Source organism: Macrobrachium nipponense, chromosome 27 (assembly GCF_015104395.2).
Source record: "Macrobrachium nipponense isolate FS-2020 chromosome 27, ASM1510439v2, whole genome shotgun sequence".
Taxonomy (NCBI): Eukaryota; Metazoa; Arthropoda; class Malacostraca; order Decapoda; family Palaemonidae; genus Macrobrachium; species Macrobrachium nipponense.
The window spans coordinates 35,997,497-36,014,996 of record NC_087216.1 but is presented as its reverse complement, the minus strand read 5'-3'; the positions used below and the strand labels follow the sequence as shown (position 1 = coordinate 36,014,996).

At 34.9% G+C, this 17,500-nt stretch overlaps 2 protein-coding genes across 2 annotated transcripts in view; one reads left to right on the top strand and one right to left on the bottom strand.

Annotated features, from left to right (window-relative positions):
• Positions 1–17,500, top strand: part of LOC135200669 (unconventional myosin-Ia-like) — a gene marked incomplete in the record, with an annotated part of 253,582 nt that overhangs the window by 115,305 nt on the left and 120,777 nt on the right.
• The window catches only part of LOC135200585 (unconventional myosin-Ia-like), an 81,611-nt gene that overhangs the window by 16,409 nt on the left and 47,702 nt on the right, over positions 1–17,500 (bottom strand). Inside the window, exon 3 of the mRNA XM_064229210.1 lies at positions 13,866–14,059. Within this exon, the coding sequence (XP_064085280.1) occupies positions 13,866–14,059 (194 nt within the window). The remainder of the gene's footprint in view (positions 1–13,865; positions 14,060–17,500) is intronic.

The following is a 17,500-nucleotide window of genomic DNA, read 5'->3' as shown; positions in this document are numbered from 1 at the left end:
CCATCGGGGATTCGAGTGCTGCCTTGGACGATCCTTTCTCTATTCGGATCTTGTCTCGGGTTTCAAGATGTTTCGTTTGTATGGTGTTTTGACGTTGCATGGAACCAGTGGTTATTCAGCAACGGGACCAACGGCTTTACGTGACTTCCGAACCACGTCGAGAGAGAACTTTTATCACCAGAAATACACATCTCTCACACCTCAATGGAATGCCCGAGAATCGAACTTGCAGCCACCGAGGTGGTACGCCAACACCATACCGACCATGCCACTGAGGCGCTAGGTTTCAAGACCTGCTGGTTGATTCGTTGGAGCTCCTCACCATTCTCTAAAACACCTCTGTATATTTATTATCGAGGGATTCGTTTCAGTTACTGACTGCTAAGGTAATCTTGTGAATAAAACGTCCTATTTGGTTGTTACCCGTCAAATGATGAAAAGATTTGTTACATACGCAAACATCGAACATGATTCACCTGTGAAACTCGCCGCACAGACCCGCCAACTTGAGTCTCATGCAGGCCTGCCAACCTTGGAGCTGCCAACACACTTACCACCAGGTCATCAGTATGTAAAAAAGGTCTGCGCAGGGCAAGCACCTGAGGCAAAAGTCGTTTAAACTGGCCATAACGGTAATGATAAATTTGTCATTAATGACTGTAATGGCTGGGTGGAATGAGATAAGAGAAACTGGGAAAAATTGAGTGGGAGAGAAGATGGATGATCAAGACGCAGAAAATACGGAAAAAAATACACGGAGAGAAACACGAAAGGGAAGGAATGTTCAGAGAACTGAACGACGAGAAAAAATCATGTAAGGATTTCACATCAATATCATACAGCTTCAGCAACTGGATCGACATGTTCGTTCTTCCCAAGCCTGTGGAGTTCAGATACGCTTCCATAATTTGTACGCTCTTCTATGGTTTCTTTTTTATCAATAAATCCTCTTTCAGTGGTTGTTCTGGTTTTTTTCCACGAAGCAATTCTACCCATTTTTTTTTTTTACGTAAATTCAAACACTTTGCACTCGTAATGCGGCAAAAAGAAAACAAAACGGAGTTCGTAGAGGAAACTTACCTAAGTTTTGGTCAAACTTAATGTTTCCCATTGCGCCAAAATCACTGCATAATGTACATTGCACTTATAAGGGTTCTTTGATGTTAGTGCGGAAGCACCAGATTCTAGTTATATTTAAAAAGAAATTGAAAGTCATCCATTCAATACATTTCTTGAACAAGGAAGCTATTTCTTCTCGTTTTCTTCTTGAGGAAAGAGATGTACAGTAACTCAAGTAGTGGGTTTAACCTCTTGGTTTACCCATAATAGCTATGGCGTGTGTATGGTTGCTAAAGCGATACGAAGTTATTTAAATTCACGAATATGACTATAAACAATAAGAATGTCATTCTCAAATGGGTAGGAGTTATCGAACTACAAACTACTCTGTATTCAAATTTCAATAACTTTATAAATATTAAATTAAACAACAAAGGCAAAAATGGAACTGTCTTTATGCATTAGAAAAGATAACATATACGTTTGCATGCGCTTTAGATAGTAATTTATGTTGCTGATGTAAACATGATAATCCATCACTCTATCTCTCCTCCTGTCTATTTCGTTCTCAGATAAGATGCAAAGGGACCTTCACTCAAGTGAAGTTATGACCAACGAGCTTTCAGGATAAAAGTTATAGCTCTCTCTCTCTCTTCTCTCTCTCTCTCTCTTATATATATATATATATATATATATATATATATATATATATATATATATATATATATATATATATATATATATATATATATATATATATATATATAATGTGTGTGTGTAATATACACACATAAAATACATATATATATGTAAAATGTTTAAATTTTAAGGAAGGTAATAGATTTGTCCGTACAGACCCTTTAGCATATATACGAATACTGTGAAATCTACCAGTATATATATATAAATATATATATATGTTCTTCGTCCATGACTTAGAAAGGGGTGGGGAGTAGGAAAGGTCTATGGGAGAGCCTAAACAGATCTGAAAAAGGTATTTGTGGCGTTAAAGATACAGGAATTTTAGGTAGTATTTATGATTTTATTTATTAGAATGAAAATGTAAAAATAAATAATATATATACTAAACAATAAAGAAAACTCATTTCTAATAAAATATAGTGTATTTATTTAAATTTTCGTTGGTGAAACAAGGCTCTATTTTGACCGTAGATTTTAGCACGTTTTAATTTATTTGGTGTTTTTTATTTTAGGCTATGTTTCTGTTCGTTTCTTTTGTCTTTCCACTTATATCTGAGAGTTTATGAACGTGTTTAATTTGTGTCCTTTTTATTTGATCCTTCTTGTTAGTATAAGTAGTACTAAGTACTATGGCTATTAATTATGGAGACCATGTTAATGTGATGATAATTACACACACACACACACACATACACACACAACACATACACACACACACACACACACGCACATATATATATATATATATATATATATATATATATATATATATATATATATATATATATATATATACATATCCCCAGGAAAAAAAGCCTAAAGAGACAACAATATCATTAACCTGCTCAAAGGGTAAAACAAATACATTTATTCAAATGCATATGTCAAAATTTACGTGTGTGTGTATATATATATATATATATATATATATATATATATATATATATACTATATATATATTTATATTTATATATATATAATATATGTATATATACATATATATATGTATATATACATACACACCTATATCTTTTACTCTCCCCATTTGTTAAAGAAATATATGAAAAATCATAAACATTCACTTATAGACGGACAGACTCTCTCTCTCTCTCTCTCTCTCTCTCTCTCTCTCTCTCTCTCTCTCTCTCTCTCTCCCCTTCCTTCATTTCTCAAACCAGTCGCATCAGCAAACCTTCATGGAAAAACTCCATAGTCCCCCATCACAAAAGAAAACGGGGTCCCTACCGGTCATACTGTGATCACAAATTGCTTAAGTAGCAATCTTGAACGACAATACCACACAAAACTTTAAGAGGAAAGGACGACTTTTGTTCCCTTCATCCAAAAAGCACGCACACTGCCCGCACATATGTATGGGGGTCCATATTCACATGTCTACTTCCACTCACATAAGGAATTTGGTGTTTAGCTGAATACAAGGTCCTTTATATACTGTATATCTGAACGACCTTGGCTAAATATAACTTGATTGTACTAACCTCAACCCATACACATATACAAATGTGCGCCCACGTGTCAGTCCTTATGCACGCAGGGCGGCATAAGCACAAACATACGAACTGTTAAGCAACTTCGCTTAGAAATTTATTAATAGTTCAAATTACACCGCCAATGGGACTCAGATAGTTCCTCAATATCACGTTATGTCCCCGAGTGGTATTATTCCTCAGAGAATAGGCTACTTCCTAAGGTGAATCATACAAGGACTTTAAGAAACTTCTAATTAATTAGATGAATTTTTCTACTACTGAGCAAATATGTACTCTAGAAATACACATATCATAGACACACACACACATATATATATATATATACATATATAATATATATATATATATATATATATATATATATATATATACAGACATAACTGGTGAGCATTGGCGAACACAGTTAAAGTCTCCAAACCATCCTGTTGGCATTACTTTGACTTCCAGCACACCACCAAACAAAGCATTCACGGAGCGATCTCTCACTTGAAAGGACTAAAAGAAGGAATGAAAAAAACAAGCATCTATGAAAACCCATTTAAAAACCACAGCGAGAGAGAGAGAGAGAGAGAGAGAGAGAGAGAGAGAGAGAGAGAGAGACTGTGTGTTGGGGGGGGGGGGGGGGGGGGTGGCGTGGAATGGTGGAAGGTGGTCCAGCTAACTGTAAATCTCGAAAAGCTTTCACTCCCAACCGTGCTAAACTTTGTCAATTCTTCATCCACGATTTCAGATGTCTAAAATTCATTTCAAGGCTTTCGGCCACAGAGGAAAAAGAGAGATGGAGGACGCTCTGGTCTGAGACCTGCATCATACTGCAGTGCGCGATTAAAAAAAAAACAAAAAAAAAAAAAAAAAAAAAAAAAAGCAGTGCGCGATTAAAAAAAAAAAAAAAAAAAAAAAAAAAAGTTAACGTAACCTCGGAGAAACGCGATTAGCTTTTGACCAAAGAGCTAAGTTAAAAGCATACTCGAGAAGTGATTCTCATGCGGTCTTAAATCACCTGTTCACCAACATAAAATTTAATCAATGGTGTTAAATAGAGCAGCATTAGATCAGACTGTTAAACTGAAGTGCACTGTTTCAAACTGCACTGGAGATGCATTAGATGAAACTGTTAAACTGAAGTGCACTGTATCAAACTGCGCTGGAGATGCATTTAATCAAGCAGTAATAAATCGAAATTGAATTACACTGCTTCGCATTACGTCGAGTTTTATGAAATTACCCAACGGATTAAATTGATCGGCGTTAAATGAAGGTGTTACAAGGTTGCACTAAACCTGCACTGAATCCAGCTGTTTTAAACAGAATGGCAATAAATGACGGTGCACTGAATCGTACTGCATTTGCAGAGTTGTATTAATGAAATTTTCTTCAACTAAGCGGCGTTAAATTTAAATGCATTATACAGAACAGGACTAACCCTTCCGGATTTGAGTGAAGCAACAGAACATCATCGCTTTCCCTTTGGTTTGTGCATGAAACTCCAAGTGTCCCTCAGTTAAACCTGGGTAGTACCTAGAAAGAAACCCCTTCTGCAGATCTGAGGCTTCCATGCATCCCTGGGATCCATTGGAATAGGACACCTCTGCTGGACTAGGGACCCAAGGCTCACTCCGGAATCGCAGGAGGATTATTTCTAAAATTAAATCTGAGCCACTCTCTTGAAAAAGGCACAACACCCACCTCCTATTTCGAAGGTCCAGAACCCATTTGAAAATTCCTCTTGAAACTATCCTCAGTTTCTATTGAGCGAAAGTGCTTTTCTCTTCTTTTTTAATATGTCTCTCAAGACTGGTCTAGATAAGAGGAATAAATTATCTATGAAGAAAGGAAGACAAAACGCAATAGCTAAGATTCTATCGACCACGTCGTTTTAAACAAGACATATGCCATAAAAATCGAATCACAATTGGGCAATTGGTGCCGTGTCCATAACAATCCCAAGTTCGGCTCCTTGAGGCAGAGCGATAAGATCCAGGCAAAGTAGATTTGACTCTTGCTTGCCTGCATCACAGGAAAGCTTCGGCTAATTTCAATTTTCGGGGTGAGAGCGATCGCCATAGTCACTGTTACTCCTCAACACGGTGAAACTATAAACTGCAGCGAAAAGCAACAATAAAAAAGGATTTATCCCGCCGGAGAAGTGGAGTTCTAAGATATCCAGTGACACACACACACAGACCAACATGCAAGCAGACAAAGAAATTCATACAAACGAGAGTACTACAGGGGATGTATAGTACTCAGGTGACAAGGATCTCATATTAGGACCACTAAACTCATATATATATATATATATATATATATATATATATTATATATATATATATATATATATACAAGGCAATTTCTTTTTGTCTGTTGGTTATGCACGCCCAGACTATGAAAGCTATGGCTACCAAATTTTTACCATAGACGTTCCTCCCCCCCCCCATCGGCCCAGGAAAGATTTTAGCCAAATCCGGAAATTCGAGGGCCGTTTCTAAGGGGTATGTAAAGCCCTCTTTTTCGTACCCCCTTTTTATCCTTAGCAACGCTGGGTACAGAAGCTAATATATATATATATATATATATATATATATATATATATATATATATATATATATATATATATATATATATATATATATATATATATATATATATTATATATATATATATATATAATATATATATATATATATATATAATATATATATATACTGCCTCACAAGAATGAAAAAGGAAACTTAAATCCTGTCACCAGAACATATTCTACTGAAGCTATCATATTTTCCGAAAAGAAATAAGAAAACGTAAAATATAAAATTATCTTTTACTACGATCCATTTCGAACAACAAAGTCTCATGTACGTAGAATTACGCCTATCGATCGCTGACGTCACAGTCAGGGAACTGTGCCACGTTATAAGTAACACTTTTCATCTTCTTGCTTCAAAGACCTCTCCCTCCACGACTTCAAAACACTAATTTCCACTCAACATATGTAACACACACACACACACACACACACCATCATACCACCATATTATTATTCGAGTACAAAATGTCCTTTAATATCTAATTCTCTCTACCTCGGAATTGATATATTTTCATATATGTAAACCGAATGGGAATTTTTCAGTTGATAATAACTTCGTCCTCTCGTGGGATCGAACCATCGTCCAGCGGACAGGGACAAAATCTCTCTTGTTAGCCGAATCGATAACATCACTGCCGTCTTGATTTCGTCCCTGTCCGCTGAGCGGTAGTTCGATCCCACGAGAGGAAAGAAATTATTATCAAATAAAATATTCCTTCTTCGGTTACAATATGTGAAAAAATATATCAATTCCGAGGTAGAGCGAATTAGATATCAAAGGGCATTTTAGCTCGAATAATTAATATGAATCGCGGTGATGTGATAATTATTCATACATACATACATACATATACATACATACATATATATATATATATATATATATATATATATATATATATATATATATACACATATAGTATATATAAATATATGAAAAGAATTAATTGACGATGAAACTACAACGAGGAGAGAGAGAGAGAGAGAGAGAGAGAGAGAGAGAGAGAGAGAGAGAGAGAGAGAGAGAGATGCCTACGCAGCACATTCATAGGAGCGAAAAAATATGTCATCCTAAGTTTTTACAAAGACCTTTTACTACTTCTGCTGCTACTACTACTACTCCTATTACTATCATTATTAGAATTATTAAGATACTGTATAAACTCCATATAGACCGAATTTACTTCAAACTGGTAATGTTATTATTATTATTAATTTTTTTTTGCTCTATCACAGTCCTCCAATTCGACTGGGTGGTATTATTATTATTATTATTATTATTATTATTATTATTATTATTATTAAAATAGTTTTACGAGACCACTGAGCTCTCACAGGACTGGTGCGAATGACTTTTTATTTTGATTTCTCGTTTATATAATCAAGAGCGCACAAAGAACGAGGGAGTGAACTAGCATGTAAAGTAAACAGGTAAATGAACACACAGTCAGAATATTAAACAAAAGCTAGAGCGACAACTGAAAGGTCAAAACCAAATTCATAGACTTGCGATATCTTTATAGATACCGGTTGCCCAACCGGGCAGTTTAAAAACCTGGAAAAAAGACAAAATAGAAACCTGGAAAAAAACAAAATAGAAAAATGGAAAAAGGCTAAATAGAAACCTGAAAAAAAACAAAATAGAAACCTGGAAAAAACAAAATAGAAACCTGGAAAAAAGACAAAATAGAAACCAGGAAAAAAGACAAAATAGAAACATGGAAAAAACAAAATAGAAACCTAGAAAAAAACAAAATAGAAACATGGAAAAAAATAGAAACCTGGAAAAAACAAAATAGAATCCTGGAAAAAAACAAAATAGAAACCTGGAAAAAACGCAATAGAAACCTGAAAAAAACAAAATAGAAACATGGAAAAAACACAAAATAGAAACATGGAAAAAAAACAAAATAGAAACCTGGAAAAAAATAGAAACATGGAAAAAACACAAAATAGAAACCTGGAAAAAAAACAAAATAGAAACCTGGAAAAAAATAGAAACATGGAAAAAAAACAAAATAGAAACCTGGAAAAAACAATAGAAACCTGGAAAAAAACAAAATAGGAACATGGAAAAAAACAAAATAGAAATATGGAAAAAAACAAAATAGAAACCTGGAAAAAACAAAATAGAAACCTGGAAAAAAACAAAATTGAAACCTGGAAAAAAAACAAATAGAAACCTGGAAAAAGATAAAATAGAAACCTGGAAAAAAACAAAATAGAAACCTGGAAAAAAACAAAATAGAAACCTGGAAAAAGACAAAATAGAAACCTGGAAAAAAACAAAATAGAAACATGGAAAAAGACTAAATAGAAACCTGAAAAAAACAAAATAGAATCCTGGAAAAAACAAAATAGAAACCTGGAAAAAAACAAAATAGAAACCTGGAAAAAAACAAAATAGAAACATGAAAAGACTAATAGAAACCTGAAAAAACAAAAATAGAATCCTGGTGGAAAAAACAAAATAGAAACCTGGAAAAAAACAAAATAGAAACCTGGAAAAAAACAAAATAGAAACATAAAAAAAACAAAATAGAAACATGGAAAAAAACAAAATAGAAACCTGGAAAAAAACAAAATAAAAACATGGAAAAAAATTGAAACCTGAAAAAAACAGAAACTTGGAAAAACAAAATAGAAACCTGGAAAAGAACAAAATAGAAACCTGGAAAAAAACAAAATAGAAACCTGGAAAAAAACAAAATAGAAACCTGGAAAAAAACAAAATAGAAACCTTGAAAAAACAAAAACAGAATTAAACTAATATTCCACTGAAAATCTTTGTAAAAATGTTTCTTGTAAGACTGAACAGCTCAACTGATATATCTGGAATCGATCGACACTCAATGCAGAATATGGAAATGCAAAAGAGAAAATGATACCTAAAACACGAGGAAATATAAAATTACATATTAACTTTGCAGAATACGTCGCTATCTTGAAGGTAGCTGGAAATGATCATGGGGAAAAAAAATGCATCTTTGAGTGAAACCACAACGTACATTCATTTAGTTGGAAATAATATTGCTTAACATTAGAGAAAATGAATTGCTAATAAAATCTTTGCCGTTGCTAAGTATCTGCCTCTTACAAATATGTTTAAAAAGGGATCATGAATCATTAAACGCTTCTGAATACATCGACAGCCGAATATATTAATTACAAAAATAACAGTAATGCAAACAATATTTCTCTCTCAAATTATATGAATGCCTTAGGCAAGAACGGAGACAAGAAATCACCAGTTGACAGAACGGAAGGATGAGCTGGAGAAAAAAAAAAAAAAAACTCCTGAAGGGACAGAAAGACAGAAGAACTAGCCAGGCAATAAATATGAACAGTAGACAGGATTGAACAGATAACTAATCTAGGGAGGGTTCAACGTTAATCTTCTGGTAAAGCATGTGAACATAAATGGACCGTTGGGCCTAAAACTTATGGACAGATACAAGACCTGACTGGAGAGGCAGAAATGATTATTGGATAGGCGACCCATGGGAACAGAAGCTGAACAGGTGCTTATTGGCAACAACAAAAAACACAAGAATCAACCGAGAGACGGGAGGATCCAAGGACGGACAGAACATTCGATTGACAGATGAATGGATGGACAGATGAAGGGCTCCTGGACTGCTTACGGGAAGGAAGCCCCGAATGTTGCAATGTGCGCGCGTGCGGGTGTGCGTACGAACGAGCGCCAGGTTTACCCAGTTGACGACGGCCTTGTATCTTACTTCACTCGAAGATCAATATGGCTTCACAAGGAAGAGGTTATGCAACATCTTCGACAAAACTTTTACCCGAACTCTCTCTTTCTGTGTGTGTGCATGTATGTATGTATGTATGTATGTACACACACACACACACACACACACACACACACACACATATATATATATAGATATATATATATATATATATATATATATATATATAGATATATACATACATATCTCAAGTGTAAAACGCCCATTAAAACACTGTGGTTTAAAGCTAAGGACTACATTTCGGTGGAGTGGCTCCCATATAATGAGAAATTCCATCTATCTCTGAATTGCCTCCACGTGAATGAAAGAAATTTGCACCTGTTAAGAATTTAATTAAGTACATTCATTCTTACATGGCACAATTCTGCCCACATACCTGCAATAAAGCAGGAATAGAGAAGAAACTTCAATCATTCTGCTGTTAAAAAATGACCTTACCTCACTGATATATCTTCTCTACCTATAATCGACAACTGGTCGAGATATAAAAGCTGAAACTTTGAAAAACACAATAACGTTATACATAACTGAATATTCATCACTGGAGACAGTAAATCCTACATACAATATTTCATAACTTTCTATAGACAAAATATAAACACAAACTCTTCAAGGACTGAGCGAAACTGAGTAGCTAGCCTGAACAACACCAATGAAGTCGGTTCCTGAAGGAGTAATTTGTATATCTGATATTTCATTATAAATTGGCGCCACGGCATTAATTTAACTGACAGCCCTGCCCCCACAGCCTCTGCAGTGCATCAACAGAGAGGAAGACTTACACCACAGAAGACTTTTCCGAGCATTTGTCGCCATAAGAAATAATCTGGTTAAAAGATCCACAGTTGTTGACCCGTATGTATGTTTGGAATTGGAACAGGAGCTTTCGCATATTTCCCAACATCCCTCTTCAGCTGAGGAAGCGTATTATTGGAAAACAATAAAAATCTACTGTTTTCATAGCTACAAATATACATCTGTATATTCTACTGTGGATCTTTTAACCATAACGAAAAACAAGTAAAAAAACGCCAAAGTTTCTTCGTCGTAATCGAGTTTTTTGTACAGCGCATAATGCTGTATGAAACTGTCAGCCACGGCCCATAAAACTCTCAGTCGCAGCCCATAAAATTTTCAGCCAGACGCATGATCATGGCTAACTTTTAACCTTAAATAAAATAAAAACTACCGAGGCTAGAGGGCTACAGTTTGGTCAGTTTGATGCCTGGAAGGTGGATGATCAACATACCAATTTGCAGCCCTCTAGCCTCAGAAGTTTTCAATATCTGATGGCGGACGGACAGATAAAGCCGGCACCATAGTTTTCTTTTACAGAAAACTAAAAAGCACGACATAGCGTTCCGTGTGCGACAGTCGTAATACTTAGTTATTAGTGTAACAGCAGGAAAGCAAATGGATTCCGAGCACAGAGACACCAAGACACCAACCTTTCAGTTCCAAAGCAAATGACTTCGAGACGGGAGGAGACCAATATTAGGGCTAATATGTAAATATCAGCACAAATGGCTTTGCAGCACCAGAGATAGATTCACATTATTGCCCAAAAAGACAGAATGGGAGACAGAGATGAAACAATCCAAGCATCTGCATGTGTGTTTGTGTGTGTGTGTATGTCTGTGTGATATTTGCGTGTATGTGCATATAGCGCGAGAGAAATAGAGGGCCATCTTACAAAACGGTAATGGCAAAAACCTATTAACAGGGCCATGCAGGTTTCTGGTCCCCTTTCTGAACAGATATTCTACTTTACAATAATCTTCTTTATGTTCATCAAGAGCACCATTAAAAGAAAAAAAAAATTAAAGCGGTAACCCGAGATGGGCAAATCAAATGGCAGAGGAGAAGAAGAGGAAAAACAATCAGGCAGATAGAATGAGAGTGTAAAGTGTAACCGCAGCGGCAGCAGCAGAGTCCTTCAGAGCTGAACCGCAGTCCTCATTCTTGCTCTGCATTTGTGCGTCCTTCAATGCGGAAACCGAATTTGGCAAGAGAACGGCACAACTCAGTGAGAATTAGATTCTTTATCCGGCAGTCTGGTGAAGTTCCTTATTGCTCCGTGAAATACACAGCAACGTGTATCAACAAAGGGGATTATAGGCTTTACGTTGAGACTTGTTGTTGGGCCAGGGACAGCCTCCGGACAATGAAGGAGACTTGGGACAAATTTCGGGAAAAAAAAAAATACTTAACGTCGCTATTGCCAGGACCTGCCTTTTTGACCTTGTCTTACACTGCCGTCGTTTTGATAGTATGGGGACCACTAGTATAGTCAATCAGCGGTAATGAAGACAATATTACTAATTGTTCAATATGGCAATAATAATAATAACAATTCCAGCTCGCTAATAATAACAATAATGAACCAAACAAAACATCTTTCAGTTTTCTTCTGAAGATTGAAAAAGAAGCCCACAAAATTACTATGTATAACGTGTTTACGTATAAGTACTTACATTTTATTTTACTCAAGACTCGAGTATTTTTAGGCCCTATCTGTGGCCCTTTTTCAAGAGATGGCCTGACAACCTACACATCTCTTGAAAAACGGCCACAGATAGGGCCTGTAAGTACTCGGGTGTTGAGTAAAATAAAATTTAAATACTTGTAAGTAAACGCGTTATACACAGTAATTTTGTGGGTTTCTTTTTCAATAACAAAATATTCATAATTCCAATAAGCTACTCATAATATTCATATTGCTATTGATAATAATAAAACACCAATAACAATAGAAATAAAAATATCTTGTTTACAAGTAATGGCAAATACACGAACGTTTCTTTTTGTAGGGAAAAGACTGTGAGGTGAAGAGAATACCAGTGCTAGATAAATAAACATGATCTCCCAAGAAGGCGTGAGGTCTGTAACCTCATGTCTTACGAAAATGTAACACATAGGCACCAATGGAAGGATGTCCTTTTCTAAAACTACCACTTCCCACTTCCTTTCAGGAAAATCAGACCAAATAATGACAATGGACCATGACCCTCTGATTGACCTGAAGCGACCTAGCGTCCTGTGCTGAACAATGGAACGAACGACCTGATCACCCTACCTGACCCAGACCGGCAGAAAATAAGCGATTAATAGTCCGGGAAATCGGATGTAGGAGAAGAATCCTGAATTCCGCAGTGGAAGGGAGGAAGGAAGGAAACGATCTCTGACCTGTGCATTGAGGATATAAAGCTTGTGTGATATTAAATCTAGTAAAACTTCTAGAAATCTAGAATACTAGTGTGGAATTAAATCTAGTAAAACTTCTAGAAATCTAGAAAACTTGTGTGGCATTAAATCTATTAAAACTGCTGGAAATCTAGACAATTTGAGTGGTATTAAGTCTAGTGAAACTTCTAGAAATCTAGAATAATTGTGTAGTATTAAATCTAGTAAAATTATAGAAATCTAGAAAACTTGTGCTGTAATAAATCTAGTAAAACTTCTAGAAATATACAATACTTGTGTGCTATTAAATCTAGTAAAACTTCGAGAAATCTAGAATACTAGTGTGGAATTAAATCTAGTAAAACTTGTAGAAATCTAGAATACTAGTGTGGTATTAAATTTATTAAAAATGCTAGAAATCTAGACAATTTGAGTGGTATTAAGTCTAGTGAAACTTCTAGAAATCTAGAATAATTGTGTAGTATTAAATTTAGTAAATTTATAGAAATCTAGAAAACTTGTGTGGTATTAAATCTAGTAAAACTTCTAGAAATCTAGAAAACTTGTGTGGTATTATATCTAGTAAAACTTTTAGGAATCTAGAATACTTGTGTGGTATAAAATCTCGTAAAACTTTTAGAAATCAAGAAAACTGTGCTGTAATAAATCTAGTAAAACTTCTAGAAATCTGGAAAACTTGTGCTGTATTAAATCTAGTAAAACTTCTATAAATCTAGAAAACTTGTTGTATTAAATCTAGTAAAACTTCTAAAAATCTAGAAAACTTGTTGGTATTAAATCTAGTGAAACTTCTAGAAATCTAGAAAACTTGGTATTAAATGCAGTAAAACTTCCAGAAAACCTGTGTGGTATTAAATTTGACAGAAGAAATCACAAGAATGAGAATGATCTCTATATCTACCGAAGTCACGAGATGAGTTCCCGAGCATTCATGGCGCCCTGAAAGCAAAGACCAACGCAAAACGCAGCCTCATGAAACGAGAGATAATGTTCCTGGAAATAATATTCCTGGAAACGACAAGTGATACTTACCTTCGAGGACGGGGTTGGACTGCAGGAGGCGTTCATTAGCCTGGTTGGGAGCGCGGGGCGTGATGGCGGCCAGGTATTGGAGCACCAGTTTGGCCGCCTCGGTTTTCCCCGAGCCGCTCTCCCCCGTCACCACGACGATCTGGTCGCTATTCCGCTCCCACACGCCCCGGTGGGCGGCGTCGGCCACGGCATAGCTGGAATAGATGGATAAAATGAACATATGAACACTTGATCATACAACTGCATATATAATGTTATGATAAACAAGATAATGAAGAAAATACGCCGTGGAATTCACCCGAGATATTCATACAATTATCTTTCTTAATTATTTCCGAGATGTAGCAATACATGGGTCATTAGGAAAATATTCTTTATAATAATCATTCATAGTTCAGCCTCTGACAAAGTATCATCTTGTGGACATTGGAAATATAGTGTAATACCCCCACAAAAGCAGAAAATTTCGTATCAAGGTGTTCGATATATACATAAGTCATTAGGAAAATATTCTACATAATAACAAATCATACTTCAGCCTCTGACAAAGTATCATTTTGTGAACATTGGAAATATAGTGTAATACACAAAAGCCTTAAATTTCATATCAAGGTGTTCCCATATCCTTAATGCCCAGAAAAAAATTGCCACTGGGTCTGTCCCGCTCTTTTCCTTTTGACTGCAATCACTTTCCAGATCCACCAACCGGATTCATCCACCTCACCCAGTTTAAAAACTGATTCACATTTTTTGGCCTCTTTAGTTTGGTTTAGTATCTCGTCGCCAACTAGCCAATTTTGGTGGCAAACCTTCGTCTTGTCATGTTAATCTCTCTAAAGCAAGGAATAATGTCCAGTTCCTTTAACCCGTCACTGAGTAAATGAGCTTCTCTGTCGAATTGCTCACTTCCAGAGGTCCTTTATTTTTCACACCGTTGGAAGGTGGAACAGCCTCCCAGAGGATGTCGTGCAGCTGGAACTTCAAAAGTTCAAGCGAAAATGCAATGAATTTCTGTCCTATTCTTTCCTTTTCATACCTTTTATCTATTTATTAATTTTCTTTTTTTATAATTGCGATTTCTTTTCTGTATTTCATTTTACTTCCTCTTACTTCTTCCTAATAAACGTCATATTCTTTGAAAGCTTGAACTTCAAGTCAATGGCCCCTGTGGGCTTCTTTCATATGAATAGGTTTCATCTGCTGAATAATAATAATAATAATAATAATAATAATAATAATAATAATAATAAGAAGAAGAAGAAGAAGAAGAAGAAGAAGAAGAAGAAGAATGCTGGAAGGGTTGCATTGATTGATTGACTGATTATGAAATTTAAGTAAAAAACAAATTAGAAAAAATTTCCTTCAATGCCTGTTCAATTTCAGTAACCAACATTTTATTACACACACACACACACAGATATATATATATATATATATATATATATATATATATATATATATATATATATATATATATATAATGATACATGGAATTTTTGAAAAACGCTATTACCTAATATCATTTATATTCCTGTAAAGTGGTATAGATATGTTGATGATATTTTAGCTGTTCTGCCTGCTGGTATTGATGTAAATGATTTACTCTCTAAATTAAATAACCAGGCACCATCGATTAAGTTTACTCTAGAATTGGAAAAAGACAATTGTCTCCCTTTCTTAGATGTTTTGATACATAGAGAACCATTTCAATGTAAATCAGTATTTATAGGAAACCAACCAACAACTTAACTTAAGTTCATTTCTATTCAGGCCACCATCTTAACATCAAAATATCAATTTTTTCTTCTATGTTAGTTCCCAATATTTGGATTAAGAAATTGAATACATAAGAAAAATAGGGAAAGATTTATGTTATCCTTCACATATATTAGATATTTGTTATAATAAAGCTCACAAAAAGTTTTATAGTGTAAGTAACACGGAGAAAGAAAATTCTAAGAACATTCTCAGTTTGCCTTATTTTAACGGATTTGAAACCATTAAATCATTGTTAAAAGCCTTTAAGGTCAACCTTGTTTTTTCCTATAATAACACACTAAAAGGAATGTTAATAAAAAATGGCCCCAGGGAAAGCAACAACATAAGATATAAAATTCTGTGTATGGACTGCCCCTCTTTTTATCTCGGACAGTCAAGCAAGGGCTTAGAAGTAAGATTAAACCAGCATAAATGTTCTGTAAAAACTGGGCAAACATCTAATGCAATATTCATTCATGCAATATTCATTCATATAAGTGAAAACAACCACTTAATAAATTGGATTGGTAGATCAGTAATTGCAAGGTCAAAAGATGTCTTACCACGAAATCCTTTAGAATCTGCCATAATACAACTTACTTCCCATTGTAATTTTAATATTAGTTGTGGCCTGTGTCATTTAGACCCTTGTATTTGTAGCATGTTTAAGAATGACCTCAAAGATATAATTACAGACTTAAATACAAATTAGTTGCCTTAGAGATATCTTCGTTGTATATGTATGTTTATGTATTGTGAATAAGTTTTTGTTTACCAAAGATCTGAATAGCTGTCGCCCTATATAATCCTTTAATTGTCTTGTCCCTGTGTCTGAGCAGATTGACTTAATCTTTTTTATATTTTTTTTAAATTGTACCCATGTTTATGCTTGTTTGGAAAGGTTACTCATTCTCCAGGTGTGCCGGATTCTAAGTACTAATCTCCTTATAATCCCTATCTGTCAGTTATACGACCTTTCCTGTGCTGTCAATTCCTCATGTAAGTCAGTTATCTGCCGAGTAAAGGACGTTGTGTCGAAAGATCTTGCAGACACTCCGTTGTTTATTTTTCCTTCGTGGCTTATACCTTTACTTATGGATTTATCACGTTCCAAACTTTCGTGATTCAGTTATACACACACACACATATATATACATATATATATATATATATATAATATATATATATATATATATATATATATATATATATATTATATATATATATATATATATAGATATATATATTCTTCTTTTTACTAGAGTAGGTCTGCGACATGTAATAACCCTGTGTAAGTCTTCAAGAACTACCATTTCGCTTCAATAACGGGCGAACTGATCAACATATGGACAGATAGTCTCAAGTGTGCTACTTGACCAAGGGCATAAACATATGGTCCTAGAGAAAATAAAGTGTCTGTGCACAGTAGCAAACGACTGCAGGAAGAAACAGTTTGTCCTAAAGAAAGCATTTCAAGTTTAACGTTGAACAACTTACTCCAAAGGAAAAGTCTTCTTCAAATAAAAAAATCACTCAGCAGAACGAGAAGCTTGAGTAGCATCACCGAACAAACATTACTTCTAGACCTGAATACGAAAAGGAGGCAAGTCTAACCACAGTAAAATGATCGTTTGTAAGTGATACATGATTCATACCACCTGAGATTGTATTCGACCCACTATCCCGGTACTGAGGACCATCTTCATGAGACTTCCACGCTTAACGTGAAAATTATGAAGGGTACCGGAATGAAAGACTGTTCTTCATAGTGCTAATAATATCTTTAATCATTATTATTATTATCATTTTTAGTATGTAGATCCCATTTGGAAACGGAAAGAGAGATAGACAAACAGACAGATCCATTCCCAGCGACT